Consider the following 12,556-nt stretch of genomic DNA (forward strand, 5'->3'; position numbering starts at 1 on the left):
GTTTTATAAACCAAAATATATTAGTGTTTCGTGTCAGTTTTTTTTGTTTTTATGTAATAAACGAAAAAAACTATGGTTAGTCTAAAATTGCTTTTAATCAGAAGCTAAAGTATCTCAGAAATATTCCCCTTCCTGAAAATCATTTTGAAAATTAAAATTACAGATTGGTCTTGAAGTTTTACTTTGCTGATGTAGCAACAAAATAATCTGGAATGGATGTTTAATTTGGTGCTCAGAAAATGTCGAGGCTAAAAAATGAAAAAATTGTTCAATGGTTGCCACAAAGAAGAAAATTAGTGAAAGCAGATGTTGAGATTAGAGGTTGGGATTGAAATTTAAGGTCATGTTTTTACAGTTTTCATTTATATGTTTCTTAGTTGCTAAGAGTAAAGAAATTTTTTTTGAATGTTAGGTTTCATAATGATTCAATTCCACTTGTATCAAGGGATTAATTAACAAATATTTTTGAATACTGGGGAAAAAGCAACAGATAAGGCGGACATCCCTACCCTTATGCACCTTATGGTCTGGCAGAGTAGATAGATACAAGATATGTATTTGCAAGTGTGATGAGTTTCACAAAAGTAAAGTATGAAGTGCAATGGGAATAAATAATGAGGTTATTTAACCTAGAATGAGGGTCTCAAAAGGCCCAACTGAACACAAGTGACTTTAAATTAAGACTTTTAAGAATGAGTAAGAAGAATTTAATGGAAATTAGAGGGGAACTAAATAAAAGTTGGCAATTTTTCCTTCCCAGAACATTAATAGACTGAATCTGAGCTTACAGATTTGATGTTTCCTTTGAAATTTTAATAATTCTTATTACTGGGCATATATAATTTGTATATGGTAAAGTTTGCAAGTAAGGAAGGAATACATGTATATTCCAGGATGCTAGTTTTTGGAAATGTAATAAAATCATCAAAATGTAAAATTGCATGAAACTAGGGAAATAGAAATTAGTTTCTTTTATGGTAATCTAGAGGAAGCTTCTAAGTACAATTCCCTCCCTGATCAGCTGACAGACAAATAATAAAGTTAGGGTAGAGATTCCACCTATTCACAAGGAACTTTGTTTCCTGTGAATTTTATCTCACTTTGCTGTGAACTTGTTTACTTTTGGTTTTGACCACTCTTTTTGTTTTGTTTTTTGTTTTTATTTGAGATGGAGTCTCGCTCTGTTACCCAGGCTGGAGTGCAGTGGCGCAATCTCAGCTCACTGTAACCTCCATCTCACGAGTTCCAGAGATTCTCCTGCCTCAGCCTCTCTAGTAGTTGGGACTACAGGCATGTGCCTCCACGCCTGGCTAATTTTTGTACTTTTAGTAGAGACGGGATTTCACCATGTTGGCCAGGAGGTCTTGAACTCCTGACCTCAGGTGATCCGCCCTCCTTGGCAACCCAAAGTGCTAGGACTACAGGCGTGAGCCACTGCGCCTGGTGGTTTTGACTACTCTTAAGAATAACTTCTGTATACCCTGTTATGAGCACTGGGTAATTGAGATCATTTGTTTTGTTCATTCTGAAATGTGTTCTTCAATTATGAATCTTGGCTTTTTTAGTACTTCTAATGTGATTCATGTGTTTAATCTACTTTCTGGATTCTTTTATGTTAACTTATATTTCATTCATTTATTATTCTATAATCTCTGCCTTATTTAGTGATAATTGCATAAAGACAAAGTAATAGAGGGAAACATGTTTTCCAAAATGTTACTGTCTCTCTCTGTATCTTTTTTTTTTTTTTTTTTTTTTTTTTTTTTTTGAGTCAGAATCTTGCTCTGTTGCCCAAGCTTGAGTACAGTGGTGCCATCTTGGCTCACTGTAACCTCCACCTCCTGGGTTCAAGTGATTCTTCTGCCTCAGCCTCCCAAGTATCTGGGACTACAGGCACGTGCCACCACGCCCGGCTGATTTTTTGTATTTTTAGTAGAGACAGGGTTTCACCATGTTGGCCAAGCTGGTCTCAAACCCCTGACCTCGGGTGATCTGCCCACCTCGGCCTCCCAAGGTGCTGGGATTACAGGCATGAGCCATTGCGCTCGATCTGTGTCTTCATTTTCTGTCATAGCTCATTCTTTTCAGTTCCATTGTAACTACAAATTAGTACTTGTCTTTTCTTACTGAAGACTAAAAACCAAAGTAGTTTTACTGGCTTCTCAAAAGTGACTATTATTTTATTTTAAACGTCTTTTGAAGTCTAGTAAAGGGTATTATCTTTGGAGTAGTTATTGGAAACCTAATTTTAGGGGCATGAGAGTGTCAGAAAACCTTAATTAAAAAGGCATCTCTTGGTTTTAAAATACAATTTTTTGATACATGTTTTTAATTTTGTTTTAGCACCTTCTAAGTGAGCAACACAGAAACTTTGCACAGAGTAACCAGTATCAAGTTGTTGATGATATTGTATCTAAGTTAGTTTTTGACTTTGTGGAATATGAAAAGGACACACCTAAAAAGAAAAGGTAATTAGTTTTATCAACCTAAGTTTTAAATTCTACTAGAAGGCCAGGGGTGGTGGCTCATGCCTATAATCCCAGCACTTTGGGAGGCTGAGGCAGGTGGATCCCTGAGGTCAGGAGTTCGAGACCAGCCTAGCCAACATGGTGAAACCCCGTCTCTACTAAAAAAATAAAAAATTAGCTGGGTGTGGTGGCGCGCGCCTGTAATCCCAGCTACTCGGGAGGCTGAGGCAGAAGAATCACTTGAAACTCAGAAGGCAGAGGTTGCGGTGAGCCAAGATTGCACCACTGCATTCCAGCCTAGGTGACAGTGAGACTCTGTCTCAAAAATAAATAAATAAATTATACTACAATATTGAACTATTAAACTAAAAATAAACACAGTTTGCCTGTTCTTAGAAGGAATATGTATTTGCAGGATGTAAATATGGTTAAAAACCAGTAAGTTCTTCCCTTCCCTTCTTCCTTACTATCAAAGATCCTTACCTTAGACTACTTTTAGTTCCATTCTTTTTAAATTTTCTTTTTATCTAAAACTTTTCCTTTTTAAAATTTTTTGTTTTATTTTGAGACAGTCTCACTCTATCACCCAGGCCAGAGTGCAGTTGCATAATCTCGGCTCACTGCAACCTCTGCCTCCCAGGTACAAAAGATTCTCATACCTTAGCCTCCTGAGTAGTTGGGATTACAGGCATGTGCCACTACACCCCACTAATTAGTCTCATTCTTGACATTGTAGTTTAGAAGGAGTTGGGTGACTTTTCCTGTAAAGAGTCAGATAGTTGATATTTTAGGGTTTGTGAGCCTTAAGATCTCTGTTGCAGCTAATTACCTTTTTTGTACAATGGATATGACTGTATTTTGACACAATTTTATTTGGAAAAATACACTGACGTCTAGATTTTGCCCACAGGCTATATAGTGTATCAGCTCCTGTTGTAGAACCATAAAGTTTACCATTTACTCAGACTGAAACGTTTTATGGAACTTTTAGGTAATATTGAAGAGTTTTAAGAAACCTTCCTCCACTTGCCTCCTAGGTCTTCATATTTTCACTAAATATCTTTGCCTAAACCTTATGATGGGTATATTTACTAAAGGTACTGACAGGACTTTTAAGTGTGAATACAGTACTGCTCAATGTACACCAACTGCACATAGACAAAAATTGTCCTGATTAGATTATTCCTATAAACTTACAAAGAGAAATGCTTTCATATGGATATACCCTAGAGGTGGTAATAACTCATTTAGTCTTTATTCTTAGACTAATCTTACTTAAGACATAAAGAAGATTAGAAATGTGATACCAAGATACAGCTTCTGAAAATTAACCAGAAAGTTTTTTTACTTCAGGTAGAACAGTTCTTAAATCCCATATTTCTGTGACATTCAGAATGGTTTCATGACTGACTTAATATGGATTTGATGAGAAGGCATATTTCCAACTATTAAAACTATGTGGGCTACTGTGGCTGGGTGGGGTGTCTCACACCTGTAGTCCCAGCACTACGAGAGGCCGAGGTGGGCAGATCACTTGAGGCCAGGAGTTCCAGACCAGCCTAGCCAACGTGGTGAAAGCCCGTCTCCACTGAAAAAAAAAAAAAAAAAAATTAGGTGGTGGCACATGGCTGTAGTCCCAACTACTTAGGAGGCTGAGGCACAAGAATCACTTGAACCCGAGAAGCGGAGGTTGCAGTGAGCTGAGATCAGGCCACTGCACTCCAGCCTGGTTGACAGAGAGACTCTGTCTCAAAAAAAAAAACAACAACAACAAAAAAACCAACTAAGTGGGCTACTCTAAGAACTTATAATTCCCTAAGAACTCAGTCTGCAGCAAAATTCTGAGCTCTAGTATTGGTTGTTCCTTAATTGTCACTTCTGTGGGCAAGTCTCCTAAACATCTTGGACTTAAAAGCCATGTTAGACTATTTTTTTTTTTTTACATTTTTTTATTGCCCATTTGTTCAAAGAGAATTGTAAGTAAATGTATGAACAAGATAAATAAAAAAGAACATTCTGGTTGAAGGGGCAGGAAAAATTGTATTATTTCTCACAGTTAATCTGTGACATGCGGAACATAAAATGTAATTGGTGAGCTATTAACTTTTTCTCTAATTGTATGTTGTTTAGGTTTGTCTAATACAGGCTGGCATTTCAGGGATGTCAAGATGCTCCATGAAGAAACTAATTTTAGGTCAAATATGTTTGAAGCTTAAAAGTTACAACTTTGTCACCTTTGAAAGTATAAAGATACTAAGTTTCTAGCTCACTTTGATATTAAATATTCTTAAATGTAAATTTAAAATATATGTTTTTGCCATAGGTTTCTCAGTAAATACTTATTCTCCACATTGCTAAGTAAAATGAAGAGTAAAATGTGCATTAATGTAAATCAAAGCACAGAAGTTATGAAATTGTTCAGAATAATGAAAGCAAAATTAGGGGCAGACTCAAATCCCTTTACTATCATCTTTCTTTCATTTACATGATTAAAGTAATTTTAAATGTCAAAATTCAGGATATTGGTTATCTCTGGGAGGGAGGCAAGGAATGTAGAGGAGAAGAGAGGTACAGTAGAGTTTTCAGTGATATCTGAAAAGTTGTATTAGTTTAAAAACAGCTCAAGTAAATTTGGCAAAATGTTAAGATGTTTGTATTTTTGTAAAATTTCCTAAGTTAAATAGGTTTCTTAAAGATTATATAATGTTTTTGCTCATTTAATTTCTAACTAAGGAATTTGTTTTGATAGCAATTATTTTAATATTTTTCTTTTATTTTTCCTACAAAGAATAAAATACAGTGTTGGATCCCTTTCTCCTATTTCTGCAAGTGTCCTGAAAAAGACTGAACAAAAGGAAAAAGTGGAATTGCAACATATTTCTCAGAAAGATTGCCAGGAAGATGATATAACAGTGATGGAGCAGAATTTCCTGTATAAAGAGACCCAGGAAACTGAAAAAAAGCTTCTGTTAATTTCAGAGCCCATCCCCCACCCTTCAAATGAATTGAGAGGGCTTAATGAGAAAATGAGTAATAAATGTTCCATGTTAAGTACGGCTGAAAATGACATAGGACAGAATTTTATACAGCTACCTCTACATAAAAACAAACAGGAATGCATTCTTGACATTTCCGAACACACATTAAGTGAAAATGACTTAGAAGAACTAAGGGTAGATCACTATAAATGTAACATACGGGCATCTGTACATGTTTCTGATTTCAGTACAGATAATAGTGCATCTCAACCAAAACAAAAGTCGGATACTGTGCTTTTTCCAGCAAAGGATCTCAAGGAAAAGGACCTTCATTCAATATTTACTCATGATTCTGGTCTGATAACAATAAACAGTTCACAAGAGCACCTAACTGTTCAGGCAAAGGCTCCATCCCATTCTCCTCCTGAGGAACCCAATGAATGTGACATCAAGAATATGGATAGTTTACCTTCTGGTAAAATACATCGAAAAGTGAAAATATTGTTAGGACGAAATAGAAAAGAAAATCTGGAACCAAATGCTGAATTTGATAAAAGAACTGAATTTATTACACAAGAAGAAAACAGAATTTGTAGTTCACCGGTACAGTCTTTACTAGACTTGTTTCAGACTAGTGAAGAGAAATCAGAGTTTTTGGGTTTCACAAGCTACACGGAAAAGAGTGGTATATGCAATGTTTTAGGTATTTGGGAAGAGGAAAATTCAGATAATCTGTTAACAGCGTTTTTCTCATCCCCTTCAACTTCTACATTTACTGGCTTTTAGAATTTAAAAAATGCATATTTTTCAAAAGTGATAAGGATCATATTCTTGAAATTTTTATAAATATGTATGGAAACTCCTTAGGATTTTTTTTTACCAGCTTTGTTTACAGACCCAAATGTAAATATTAAAAGTAAATGTCTGCAATTTTCTACAGAATTGAATGCCTATTATAGAAAAATTACAGAATAAACTTGTGACTGGTCTTATTTTAGATTATATATATGTTCATAATTGTTTCCTGAGAATTACAATGAATAATAATTTGCTTTGTCACTGAGAACCACCAGTGAAATGAAATTTGGGGAATATCAAACTTAGCATTATACATTTGGATATTCTAGTTGTACTGTAAATTTTAAAAGATTATCAGGATAACATGACCTTGCCTTGAAAAACCTAAATTTCGTACAGAAAGGAAAAATACATTTCTGTGTTTGAATTCTGGAAATCATCAGAAATATTGACACTTGAGGGTCACTGATGGACCATGCTAGTATTTTGGTGCTGAGTAATTAGATTATGTATAGGGGTAACTGGAAGCCATGAAGGAAAGACTTAACCAGGATACCAAGTGGAATATAATTTATCTGCTATTTTTAATTATTTACCTTTGTAAATAACTTTGAGAATATTCAAAAGTTGACTCTCTGGTGGCTCACGCTTGTAATCCCAGTACCTTGGGAAGCCGAGGCACGCTGATCACGAGGTCAGAAGATCAAGACCATCCTGGCCAACATGGTGAAACCTTGTCTACTAAAAATGCAAAAAATTAGCTGGGCGTGGCGGCATGCGGTTGTAGTCCCCGCTACTCCCTCCAGAGGCTGAGAATTGCTTGAACCTGGGAAGTGGAGGTTGCAGTGAGCCAAGATTGCGCCACTGTACTCCAGCCTGGGTGACAGAGTGAGACTCCATCTCAAAAAAAAAAAGTTGACTCTACCCCCTAATTTGGTAGGAGATGAAAGAGAAAAGGATGGCATTGAATTACAGATGCAGTTTTGGGATATATACAAGGATTGCCTTGATCTGGCACTTACTGATAGAATTATTTGGAGAAGAGAAAATTCAAATGTAAGAAATTTCAAGGCCGGGTGCGGTGGCTCACGCTTTTAATCCCAGCACTTTGGGAGGCTGAGGCGGGCGGATCACGAGGTCAGGAGATCGAGACCACGGTGAAATCCCGTCCCTACGAAAAATACAAAAAAAAATTAGCTGGGCGTGGTGGCGGGCGCCTGTAGTCCCAGCTACTTGGAGAGGCTGAGGCAGGAGAATGGCATGAACCTGGGAGGCGGAGCTTGCAGTGAGCCGAGATCGCGCCACTGCACTCCAGCCCGGGCGACAGAGCGAGACTGTCTCAAAAAAAAAAAAAAATTTTCAATTTGAATCTGGATATAAGGCATTTGCCTTTGAGTATGTTCTTGTAGGAGTAAGACTACCACCAGTGACATTCAATTGGTTCTATTGCATAGTACTTGAATATATAGTCACTAAAAATTAGGTTACTAGTCTTAATTTTTTTGAAATATATGATCTCAGTACAGGACTAATTCATATGCTTTTCCTGCATACATTATGTTGACAACATAATGAACATCCATGTCCATATTTGGACAAAATGAACACTGGCTTTTTAATACCTTTGTTTTTCACACCAGTACCTGAAGTAGGCTCAATAAAAGAGTCTTTACAGTGCATACATGCAAACCCTGTTTCCATTGTAAATTATTAATCCATTTTCTATTACAAATACATGTATGTATGTGTAAATATACATAAGGTTTCGTAGACAACCTTTGAAAAATCTAAATGGAACTTGGAAAATTATTTGCAGGTTTATTTGCCTTTAGTTATCCGTGCTCCCCAAATTTTCCAGATAACTGAAAGGTATGTAAAGTCACTGTATGATCCTCTGACTTTAAGAGTAACAGTGTCTGGCTGGCGCGGTGGCTCATGCCTGTAATCCCAGCACTTTGAGAGGCCAAGGCGGGCAGATCACGAGGTCAGGAGATCGAGACCATCCTGGCCAACATGATGAAACCCTGTCTTTTCTAAACTACAAAAAATTCACTGGGCATGGTGGTGCGCTTCTGTAATCCCAGCTACTTGGGAGGCTGAGGCAGGAGAATCGCTTGAACCCCGGAGGCGGAAATTGCAGTGAGCCGAGATTGCGCCACTGCACTCCAGCCTGGCGACAGAGCGAGACTCCGTCTCAAAAAAAAAAAAAAAAGTGTCTTCAACTTGCAGTGGTACTCTGGGCATCATTTTACATTAAGTTATTAAGGAGAAAAAGTCTGAACCCTTCAGTAAAAGTTGTTAAACTATTTTGACACTGAATATTGGAATTTTAGAATACCACACGGTCTTCATAATGAGTATTCAGCTTTTTTCAAGTGCTTAAATTTCATTTTACTTGGAATAATTTCAGTTTACTTGGGCCACCACATACAGTTTGGATTGTGCTGTGCAGCTATGCAGATGGGCACCCAGCCAGTGAGATGAAGGCAGGTTATTTGCAGCAAGTAGTGTGTCCTGGCAATGAGGTGCATCTACCTAGGGGTAGGGGTAGTTTTTCCTAATTTTTAGGAAGGCACAGCCAAGGTAGTGTTTACCCAGAAGGTGCTTTGCCTTTTTGTTTTTGTTTTTTGTTGTGTGTGTGTGTGTGGTTTTTTGTTTTGTTTTGTTTTTTGATACTAGGTCTCTTGTCGAGGCCTGGTTACCATGGTGCAATCAGCTCATTGTGGCCTCAGACTCCTGGGCTTAGCTGGGTACTGGCTCATGCCTGTAATCCCAGTACTTTGGGAAGCTGAGATAGGAAGGATCACTTGTGATTAAGAGTTCAAGGTCAGCCTGGGCAGCATAGCTAAACTTTGTTTTTACAAAAATATATATATATTTTTTTTTTTATAGCATATTTTTATATATATATATAGCAGGGTTTGGTGGCATACGCCTGTAGCCCCAGCTACTCAGGTGACTGACATGGGAGTATCACTTGGCTTGAGCCCAGTTCTTTTACTTTTTCTTTTTTCTTTGTTTTTTTTTTTTTTTGAGGGATGGGTTTTTGGTGTGTTGTCTAGGCTGGTCTGAAACACCTAATCATAAGTGATCCTCCTTTTTTGTTTTTAATCTTCTAATAGCACTTATGGTTTAGTTCCCTGATTTGTTTACAAAAGGACACTTAATCTTTAATGTAGCAAGGTATCTTGAAAAATAGGAATCTTCAGAGATCAGCAAGGTAGACAGGAAACTTGGTTTGCTTGATAGAAAGTGACCTGCATTGCCAAAATTGTCCAGACAACAAATCCCCAGCAAGCACAGGATAAAGTAGAATTCTGTGATTTCAAGAGTACCAAAGTTAAAAGATGTTAGGAAAGAAAAGAAACAGGCACCCTAATTAACTTTCATCTAAAGGTAACAGGTAGTATAGCATTCAAAGTTGATGATTCCATATTTCTAGGTGTGCCCAGAGCAGCACCAGTGAAGACAATTTGATACTGCGACTCAAAAATGAATGTTTATTTTTCTAAGATATACAAGTACACAGTTGTAGCAAAAGGTGTATTTCACAAAAATCATTGTCTCTTAAATGGTTTTTGAAGCCACTGACTTCTCTGCATGCATAGTTTAGTATTATGTCTAATACTAGAATAATTTGTGGAATCATATAGATGCTTCTAATTCTAAAATTTGTAATTTGTATGTAGAGAACCCTAATGAATGTGCAAGCAAAATATATACGTTTAAAGGAGGCATAGAAAATAATTTTATGTGTAAAACTCTGACCTAAAACCATTGAATTTGAACACTTATTTCTGGAAATGTAGGATTATTCTGTGTTATCAGAATTTGGGGGTTTTGTGGGGGGTTTTTCTTTTCTTTTTTTTTTTTTTTTTTTTGAGATGGAGTCTTGCTCTGTCCCCCAGGCTGGAGTGCGGTGGCGCCATCTCGGCTCACTGCAAGCCCCGCCTCCCGGGTTCACGCCATTCTCCTGCCTCAGCCTCCCGAGTACCTGGGACTACAGGTGCCCACCACCACGCCTGGCTAATTTTTTTTTGTATTTTTGGTAGAGACGGGGTTTCACCACACTGGCCAGGATTTTTTAAAGCACTTAGTTGCTAGGATGGATGTGTACTTCTCTTCTGCCATCTAAAGGATATATTAAAATACCCCAGGTTAATACATGTTATTTAAATATTACCAGCTTCTATAAATGCAGTTTTGATTGTGAGACCAAAGACAGTTTTATGTTACATTTCAATCAAAAATCATTCCAGTGCTGTTTCATTAATAAAGTGAAATGTAAGAATGATAGGCCTTTTCCTGTAAGAGATGGAAAGGTTCTTAAGCATAATAATGAATGTAAACTAAACCTCAATCTTAAAACCATGAGTTTGCCAAGTAAAAAAGGTCTAAAACAATGCCAGTCACAGAGTAGTTTGCTCAAGAGATATTAATTGGACCCAAATTACCCTAGATAACAACCACTATGGACTTGCCTGTATTAAAGTTATAGTGTGACAAATAATATACTATACATGAGCCATGTGCTATAATTACATTATTTGCCACGGAAGATGTCAGAGTCTGCGGAGGAAGAATGGCATAGTACAAAGACAAACCAAACGAAATGGCCATTTAGCCTTTTAGCTGCATTAGTTATAGGGAATGTCAGAACTTAGGTCTTGCTAACAATATTTTTAATTAGCATTAATTTTGTAGGCAGCATTTGAGGAAAGTAGCCTCTTTAAAATCCCATAGCAAAAAAAAAATCTAGGAGCAGCTCTGGGCAATTAAAGAGGCAAAAACAATGTGTCAGCAAAAAGTAATCCTCTGCAAGAAAAAGGTATGCCGATTTTGAACACTGAGATAACATGATGGAAAAAAAACACACATATATACTTAGCCATACTTATTGAAGAATATGACCAATTCCTTCATGAGAAGTCAAAATTATCAAAGTCCCTTTATATTATTTTTGTTTTACTTGGTTATGCTTAAATGTACAGTAGCATTTAGCTTTTGTACTATAGTATAAGATTAGTTGTCTTCAGTTCTGCTGACTTCCTCAAATCTCAAAGGATGTTGGGAATAGGTGAACCCCGTCAAATTATGAAATTCAGTAAAACCAAGAAAGGCACCATCTGTGGAAATTTCTAACAAAGCTTTGTTTTTGGTTTTAAAAATCACTGACCACATGCTCCAATGTATGTGTGTATTGTATCACATGTATGTTACTCTACTAATATATATATCACTGCAAACTCTGCCTCCCAGGCTCAAGCGATTCTCGGGCCTCAGCCTCCCAAGTAGCTGGGATTACAGGCATGCATCACCACGCCTGGCTAATTTTTAAGGGATAAAATATATGCAACATTTTTTCACCGATGATACTGATGCCTTTGTGCTCTCACCAAAAATGCCATTAAAATATTTGACCAAGAGTTAAAGAAACTATTCAGAGTAACTAGATAGCCAAGTCTTTTTGCCTTCTCATTAGAAATTCTCATTAGAAAATGTTCTATGATTGAATATTTTGAAGAGTCAGGGGTTTTTGTTTTGGGGGTTTTGTTTGTTTGTTTTTTTTTTTTTTTTTTGAGACAGTCTGCTCTGTCGCACAGGATGGAGTGTAGTGGTGCAATCTCAGCTCAGCATGAGCCACTGCGCCTGGCTATTTTTTGTTTTTATTTAAAAATAAAGTATAAACAGTGTTTTGCCATGTTGGTCAGGCTGGTCTCGAACTCCTGGCTTCAAGTGATCTGCCCGCCTCAGCCTCCCGAAGTGCTAGGATTACAGGCGTGCGCCACTGCGCCCGGTCAAAAATTCAGTTATTTCAATACTTGGTTTTTATGGTTGTCATAGCTCAAACAAAAACACACAAAATACTTGGATCCTACATTCTTAGCTCCATTTGCTAAATTGTAATACTAATTTTACAGTCCAGTTCCCCAGGAATCCCAAATATTCATTGAAATCTAGTTAGTAAGCTTTCAGATGCCTGAGATTAATCAGTTTTCAATTAGAAGGTCTTTTGGAAGATTTTTAAACAGGACAGAAAATTCCGCTTACAAGTATGAGCATTCTTACAGTGACATGTATTTTCAGTAATAAACGTATGTAACCAATGGAAACATTTCCAAATATTTTTTTTCAAAATTCTCTCATTATGTTATGATCATTTCAAAAACAGTTTGTTCACATATTGTTAACATTTAACTTGAAGGGATAAAGTGAATGGTTTGGTGTTCCCCTACCCAAAACTTTTGAGGCCCTCAAGACCACATTAGGTACCCCTCATACCAGTCCCATAAAATATTTTGTTTACCCTGT

The 12,556-nt window shown here is 36.9% G+C and overlaps 1 protein-coding gene across 6 annotated transcripts in view; it reads left to right on the forward strand.

Annotated features, from left to right (window-relative positions):
* The window catches only part of DBF4 (DBF4 zinc finger), a 32,217-nt gene extending 25,769 nt beyond the window's left edge, over window positions 1-6,448 (forward strand). For all 6 annotated transcript variants that reach the window (XM_003252348.4, XM_012510481.2, XM_030822036.1 and 3 more), the window contains 2 exons: window positions 2,344-2,468; window positions 5,257-6,448. In XM_003252348.4, the coding sequence (XP_003252396.2) occupies window positions 2,344-2,468; window positions 5,257-6,232 (1,101 nt within the window). In that variant the 3' untranslated portion in view covers window positions 6,233-6,448. The remainder of the gene's footprint in view (window positions 1-2,343; window positions 2,469-5,256) is intronic.
* Window positions 6,449-12,556: the final 6,108 nt, after the last annotated feature.

Source organism: Nomascus leucogenys, chromosome 11, assembly GCF_006542625.1.
Source record: "Nomascus leucogenys isolate Asia chromosome 11, Asia_NLE_v1, whole genome shotgun sequence".
In the NCBI taxonomy this organism is placed as follows: Eukaryota; Metazoa; Chordata; class Mammalia; order Primates; family Hylobatidae; genus Nomascus; species Nomascus leucogenys.